This window comes from Grammomys surdaster, unplaced genomic scaffold, assembly GCF_004785775.1.
Source record: "Grammomys surdaster isolate TR1022 unplaced genomic scaffold, NIH_TR_1.0 184, whole genome shotgun sequence".
NCBI lineage: Eukaryota > Metazoa > Chordata > Mammalia > Rodentia > Muridae > Grammomys > Grammomys surdaster.
Genome location: NW_021604629.1, coordinates 2,565,348 through 2,573,121, shown reverse-complemented (window position 1 = coordinate 2,573,121; position 7,774 = coordinate 2,565,348). Strand labels below are relative to the sequence as shown.

The 7,774-nt window shown below is 47.5% G+C and overlaps 1 protein-coding gene across 1 annotated transcript in view; it reads left to right on the top strand.

Annotated features, from left to right (window-relative positions):
- Nucleotides 1–591: 591 nt before the first annotated feature.
- Nucleotides 592–7,774, top strand: part of Trim66 (tripartite motif containing 66) — a 31,649-nt gene continuing 24,466 nt past the window's right edge. The window contains exons 1-6 of the mRNA XM_028768093.1: nt 592–695; nt 2,019–2,166; nt 2,947–3,079; nt 3,552–3,668; nt 4,708–4,822; nt 5,415–5,561. Of these exons, the coding sequence (XP_028623926.1) occupies nt 687–695; nt 2,019–2,166; nt 2,947–3,079; nt 3,552–3,668; nt 4,708–4,822; nt 5,415–5,561 (669 nt within the window). The 5' untranslated portion in view covers nt 592–686. The remainder of the gene's footprint in view (nt 696–2,018; nt 2,167–2,946; nt 3,080–3,551; nt 3,669–4,707; nt 4,823–5,414; nt 5,562–7,774) is intronic.

Genomic DNA, 7,774 nt, shown 5'->3' with positions numbered 1-7,774 from the left:
GGTCTAGGACTGTAGGTAGAGACAGCCCAGAAACTGACTTCTAAGCTCCAGGAGCAGACTTATTGGTTAAACCAAGAGATAAGTACTCCCTAAGTGGGCAGGCATAGCAGGTGGACATGGGTCTTCCTCTTGCTAGGGAACTCCTGGAAGCTCTAACTTTGAGATCTCTGATGCAATCTGGCTAACATGGTAACTTTAATGATTGCCACTGTCCTCTGGCCTACACTAACCCTCCCAAGCCCAGGAACTGGGACCTTGGGCTGTAGAATGAGGAACTGGAGGAGCAGGAGGCACCTGATTGTCCAAAGCAAAGAGGCCTGAGCTTACAATAGCCTGGTTCCTACAGAGGAAAGGAAGATAAGATTAGGCAAAAACAGGGATGGAAGGAGACTAGTCCAGTGGTCTGTAGGGCGGGCCTCTGATGGGATGGTCATATTCATGGTAGCTGCAGGCTGTGTTACTGAGCAGGGATCACTTTGGCACAGGGGATGTTGCCCATATCTGGGTGCTGAGTATTAGAAAGCCTCCTTCTAGGCCTTATTATAATCCACTCTGTTGCCTTGACGCCATTGTCTGTCTTTCCCCCGCTAGAGCTCATCTCCTGTCCTGGATGTCAGCGCATCTATCTTACCAGAGATGTAACTGAATATATTTTTCTTCAGCACGTTTCTCCTGTGAAACCCACAATGGCCAGGGTAAGTCAGGACAAGGGAATTTGCAGGTGATGGTTTACAGAAATTGATGAGACTCCTGTCTATAGGTCTAGCTTCTATCACTGACTTGTGACTCCACCACCAGCTTTTCTTATCCATCCGTCCATCCATCTTCCCATCCATCCACTCAGGAGGAAATAAAAAAAAATGTTCAAATTGTGAGAAGCAGAGTAATTTTCTTCTAGGTGAAATTACATGCTTTGAGTGGAAGGTGAAGGTATCTTAAGGCACATAAATATATTTCAGTGTTTTCTTTTTTCATGGCTCCTAGTGAAAGCAACAGTACTAGGCCTTTCTTTTTCTTTATCTTCCCGCTAAGTTGAAAATTCACACACCAGCTTAGATGTAATGGGCTCTAAATCTTGTCTGTAATAGCTCAATGTGTCCCCCGTGTTTCTGAATTTCACATTACTTACGGACTTATGCCTTCTCTCTGTCCTGGCATATCCTTATCACTACATTTCACCCACTTGCTAATTTACTTGTTTCTGCATCTAATCCCTATGACTGTCTAATGCGCTGGGGCTTGCGGTGCGTAGAAGATAGACTCTGGCTACTTCTAAGACGTTCGTAGGAAGATTCGTCACGCTTTCTGGTTTAGTGGCTTGTGTGAGTTGGGCATGGACTAGGTAGATTATTGGTCTATATCTCCTCATTTTGTGATAGTTCCCACCAGATCTAGCATTACGTCTGCTGATGAGACAACCAAACATTTGGGCGAGGTGAGGAGGAGGTGTTAAGTCAGGCAGACTCCAGGTGTGAGGCGCAACTCTGAAGCCAGCCCTGCGTGCTCTGTCTGCTCAGTGTGTCCATCTCCCTAGGTACTCTGACACCTTAGGCCTTCTCCCCTTTGAAGAAGTTGAATGCTCTGCTTTTGTTTGACTTTTTTCTCTGTTGTAACTTCCCCTCATCTACCTCCTTGCCATTCAGCACTCAACATAGCTGTTTCCTATTGGTGAGAAAGTTCCCAGCCACTCTTAGGCCTAGTTCTTGGAAACCTCCTTTTGAAAATGTCCTTAGCACTTGCCATGTGTTTTTCTCCCAGCATTACCCATTCTGTGCGAGCCTTGATGGAAGAGCCTTGGCTTACTGGGTTACTTTAGCTTTAGTAGCGGGTAGCCACTGTCCTTTCAGTCACAGAGGGAGCTTTTCTGCACAGACTGAGCCAGGCAGCCCTCCTGTAGACTCCACTCCTCAGTCCTGGTGAAACAGTCCATCAGGGCCCTGCTCCCTAGAGCATTTGCTGCTTGCAGCTGCAAGTCTCACCGTTGAGACGGTCACTGGTTTTGGACTCTCTGCTTCCAGAACTGCTCGGAGTGCAAGGAGAAGCGGGCAGCACACATCCTCTGCACGTACTGCAACCGCTGGCTGTGCAGCTCCTGCACAGAGGAGCACCGGCATGTCCCAGCCCCGGGGGGCCCACTCTTTGCACGGGCACAGAAGGGATCCTCAGGTACCAGACCCCTACCCTGCTTCTGTGCGGAACCCTCAAGTGCCTAGAGAGTAGCTCTCTGACTTCCTTTTCCAGCCAAGGGAGACAGTGGGGATGGTTTCTAAGTCTTTTGTAGAGGAAGAATGCGTCCCTCAGAGTCAGAGGGGTGACTCACTCCAGCCTTTCACTGTAGGGCCGGGGGTGGGGGTAAGTGTGGGTGAGCTGGTGCTGGGAGCATGGTCTTCAGTCATGGAAGCTAGTCAAGCTCCCAGCCTCTACTTCTATTTAGAGCATTATGTCTCACACACAGAGACTTAACAGTCTAGTCCACTCTTGCCCTTTTGTCCATCCCGCACTGTCTGTTTTAAGCAGCATTCTTTTAGGAAGTCTTCTTTGTCTTGAGGGAGAGGTTTTATGTTTGTCAAGCCCACAGGAAGCAGAGTTGGTCACATGAACTAGCCTGAAGCCCAGCAAGGCTGAGTAGTTGGTTTTAGCTCCATCAGCACAGAATCCTGGTTAGTGAAGAGGCTTAGGTTGGTTTGGAAGGGTTTCCCATTGTGCAGAGAGCAGGTGCAAGTGCTCTCTTCACCTCTGGCAGGCGGTGAGACACCAGGGCCTGAGAGTGGGAGGTTTCTGGGTAGCTGAGCAAATCTATCCAGGCCAAGCTTGAGACCCCTCCTGTTTGCATCTCCTCCCCCCGAGCACTGTGCCTGTGTCATGTCCCTCCAGGGCTGAGCTGCTCATCAAAACTTAACAGGAAGGTCTTCGTGAACAGAAGCCCACATCTGTCTTCTCTCACAGGGGTGAATAGTGGCTCTGGGGACTTCGCCTTGTACTGCCCTCTGCACACACATGAGGTGCTCAAGCTCTTCTGCGAGACGTGCGATGTGCTCACCTGCCACAGCTGCCTAATGGTGGAACACAAGGAGCACAGGTGGGCTGCCGGGCTGCCTGGGTGGGCTTGGGAGGCTCCGCATTGCTTTCCGTGAGAGCTCTGGCCTGTGAGATATCAAAACCCTCTCCCTGAAGCAGGGAAGGTATGGTGGCATTCGTCTGTAATCCCAACACTTGGAAGGCTGAGGCAGGATGGGGGTAAGTTCAGGGGACAGTCCAGGCTACATAGCAAGTCAGAGGACAACTTGATTATATAGTGAAACTCTGTCTCAAGAAACAAAACACAAAACAATCTGCTCAAACGGACCTGGAGCACCTGGGCTGAAGTGTCTCTCTTCTCTTGTGAGACTTATCTACAGTCCAACGAGTCTGATAGATGAAGAGAGTTTGGTGCCGTGACTCAGTGTGTGCTCCTGGCTCTGAGGCTGAGAGTGCACCGTGGGATTCCCGTGTGCTGGCTGCCTAGGGGAGGAGCCGTCACCCCTCAGCTCTTGCTTTGTCTCTTCTCTTAGATGCAGACACGTTGAAGAAGTTCTCCAAAACCAGAGGATGCTTCTGGAAAGTGTGACTACTCAGGTGGCACATAAGAAATCTGGCCTACAGACATCTGCAAAGCAAATTGAGGACAGGTAGCCTAGGCTAGATCTTGTTAGTGCTGAAAATGATCTGTTCTTTCACCTCTGGGAGATAAAGCACTTGTGTCCCTTCACTTAGAGGTCCCTATGCCAGTGAGGTGTCTGTGAGAGAGCAGTCAGTGACTGGGGCCAGGCTAGCTCAGGGTGATCAGAGTGAGTATGGGCCAAAGTTCTGTGCTTTATGAATCAGCTAAAAATGGGTACCTGAGAACCCATTTGTAGACTCTGGAGAAGGAAATGCTGCTTATGGGATAGTAACAAGTTATGATCTGTCCGTTTTCGTTTCCCATGTAAATATGTAAGTGGCATACTATCATTGCATGCTATCACTGGTATTAGGGAGAGTAGGAATTGGGAACCACTAAGTTGGGAAACATATATTATTTGGTTGGGTTATTATAATTCTTTCAGCCAAGGCTTCTCTCCATTTTACCGAAGAGGAGACAGAGACTCAGACGTTAGGTGACTTACCTGAGCTAACATGGCTAATCAATTTTGAAGCTAGGACTGCCTATAATCTTTATCTTTTAAATATTTTTAATGAGATAATAAATGAAGCTCTTAAAGATGTATAATCCATTGGTTTCAAGTACTTCACAGAACTGTGACATTGAACATTTTCATCACCTCTAAAAGAAACACCAAATATGTTATTGATCACTGCCCTCAGCTCCCACTATCCTCAGTTCTCAGAGGGCCACTGGTCTCTGTACCCCACTCTTGGGCTCTCTCTCTCTCCCACGTCTTGGAGCGTCTTGCTTTTGAACAATCCGTCATATGAAATCACACACATATATCTCACAGGACTGTGCTACCTGGTGAGCTACTGGGTGGGCCTGACTGTGGACTTTAGTTTTACCCAGAGGAAGCCGAGTTAGATCAAGGGGGCTGGGAGGGACACCAAATAGGGATGAGGAAAGCTCTCCTTTCCTTTGGTGCCTGCGTGGCCCTGATCTCAAGGTCCCCCGAAGTGCTTGCTGTCTCTCAGCAAGCAGGAATGGGAGCCGTGTGTTCTGTCCCATTATGTTTACAGGATTTTTGAAGTGAAGCATCAGCACAGGAAGGTGGAAAACCAGATCAAGATGGCCAAGATGGTCCTCATGAATGAGCTGAACAAGCAAGCCAATGGCCTCATAGAGGAGCTTGAGGTATGAGTGTGTGTGTGTGTGTGTGTGTGTGTGTGTGTGTGTGTGTGCTTGTGTGTGCCTGGGCCAGGTCAGAAGTCAATGGCCTCATAGAGGAGCTTGAGGTATGAGTGTGCGCCTGGCCAGGTCAGAAGCCAGGGCTAGCATGCAGATATGCAATCTTTGTAGAAACTTTGATACACACTGTATTTTAAACTTTCTGGTTTAATTTTGGGAGAGTGACTTGCTAAGGCTGGAAAACCAGTTCAACCTCTTACTGATGCAAACTTCCTCAGGTAGCTGCCATCTTAACTATGCCAGTTTGAAGTCTTTAAACAAGAGATTAATTGTCCTTCTTTAGAAGGTTGTATGCAAGAGATGTAGACATTCATTCATTCATTCATTCATTCATATTTTTCTATTCACCACCATTCCACATTTGTTTGTAAAAGTCTCTTACCATCTCTTCTTTTTCTCTGTCAGCAAACAGCTCCAGGCTGTTTTCAGAAGGTCTCTTGTCTGATGCCATCAGTGTTCATACTGACACACAGTGGGCACTAGGCTTCCCAAACAGGTCCATGAACAACGCAGGCTCTGTCTTTTCTCTGTGCACCAGGGCATTACTAATGAGAGAAAGCGGAAGCTGGAGCAGCAGCTACAGAGCATCATGGTTCTCAACCGGCAGTTTGAGCACGTGCAAAATTTCATCAACTGGGCTGTCTGCAGCAAAAGCAGTGTCCCTTTCCTTTTCAGCAAAGAGCTGGTAAGAGGAACCCTGTCCCTCCAGCTTGTCTGAAAGCAGAGCAGAATACTGCTTGCATCACAAGGGGAGGGGCCATCCTTGAAGTGTATGGTTTTGGGAGGAAAGAGGAGTAAGATAGTACGTCCAGCAATCTGTCACACGTAGCCATCGTTTGGGGTTAGTAAGACAATGTCATTTTCTACTAAGTTCCATAGCACAAGGGACCCAGCTGCAGAAATGATCTCGCTTTCTTTCAAATAACCCAGCAAAGAAGACCCGTAGTTCCCATGGATTCAGATATCCTGGGCAGTATGGAGAGATCTCACAGAAGTTTATTAGGTCTAAGTTGAGGAACAGGAGAAAAGCAGGTGTTGGAGAAGATTTAGTCTTGGACTTGGGAGGATAGTGATGCCCTGGAGAAAAGGAGGTGTTTTGTATTTTTTGACAGGGTCTTGCTAGGTAGCTCATGCAGTCCTTAAACTCCTCCTGTCTCTCTTCCCCGAGTGCTGCACTCCGGGCTAGAGGAGGATGAAATTTGAGAGGGGGTTGCATTGACTCTAAAGTGCTTGGAAGGTATCTGAAAAGGGATGTGGAAAGAGCCTGATGGATGTGTCTGAAAGTCAGAAGGAGAGCGGGACTGGAGATTAGGATGTCGTGGCAGTTACTGGGACAATCACCATGGCAGCATCACAGAGGAGAGGAGGAGAGAAAATCTGAAACTAGGAATGTCATTATTTCTACAGATAGGAGAAACCTGAGGAATACAGCTAGAGTGTAGAGGGCAGGCAAGGAAGCACAGTGCTCAGATGCCAGAAGAGTTCTGACTGAAGTCTGCGCTGGCTATACTACAGAAGTGAGACAGGATGGACAGGGATGAGCTGCCCAACAGCTGCAGTCCCAAGGTCCCTGGTGATTTTTTTTAAAAATGTGCATTGGTGTTTTGCCTGTATGTATGTCTGTATGAGGGTGTCAGATCTTGTAGTTACAAACAATTGTGAGCTGCCATTGTGGGTGCTGGGAATTGAACCCTGGTCTTTGGAAAGACATTTGATGCTCCTAACCAATGAGCCATCTCTCCAACTCTACCTGGTGATCTTATAAGGAAGTTCCAGCAAAGTAAACTCAGGAGTCAGACGAGGAGCTTGCACATGGGAGGTGAGGGTTGAGAAGGAAGGGGAAGGAGACAAGCAACCTGGGAAGGATACAAAGCTGGGGGAAACTCTTTTCTTTTTGTAAACCTGGCAAACTTTTATACTTCTATATGGGAGAGAGGTTGACAGTAAAACAGAGAGGTGGGTGGAGTGCATTCTGAGAAAAGGGAAGGGCAGTGCACATAGTTCAGTGTACAAAGTGGAGGGATCTGTGTTTCGGAGAGTTTGGATTTTTGTCTTTTCTGAGACAGGGTCCAGGGAGGCTTCAAACTCACTTTATAGCTCAGGATGACTTGGACTTTTGATTTTCCTGAATTGTATTATGGGCATGCACCACCATGCTGGGTTTATGTGGTGCTGGGTACTAGACCTAGAGTTTCCTGTATACTAGCCAAACTACTAACTGAGCTATATCCCCAGTTCCCAGAGCACTCACTTTTTGTGTTCTCTTTCTTTTTCTTCCATGAGCTACAAGGTGGTAGATGATAAGAGGGTTAGAGATTGGGTGAAATGGCGTGAATGACCTAGCATGGAAGAGGAAGCTGATGAAGGAAGTGCCCAAGAAGGAGTCTGAGGGAACCCTCCACGGGAGCCTCTGAAGCTAATATTCACTTCCATGGCCTTAGATCACAGGCTTTAGGATGCCTGGATTGACCTCCCCATTGGTAGTGGGGAGACTTAGGGCACTATCGTTATGGGACCTGAAGATAGTGGGAAACTGGGAAGACGGTGGCCTGTAGGAGTGGCACTCACAGAGTTCAGCAAGATTGAAGAGCATGTCTCAAGGGATTAGAGTGCCTTAGAATCAGGAAGTAGCTTGTAGGAGTGTATGGCCTCAGAGGGAGAACAAGTCCAGGTGATGGATGGGATCTGTGTAGGTATAGTGACTGAGCCGAAACAGATGGAAGTTGATTGGTTGATTGACATTAGAGAAATCAAGAATGATGCAAGTACCAGCCTGGTCTACAGAGTGAGTTCCAGGACAGCCAGAACTACACAGAGAAACCTTGTCTCAAAAAACCAAAAAAAAAAAAAAAAAAGAATGATGCAAGTATGGACTCAAAAGGTAGAATATATCTGTAT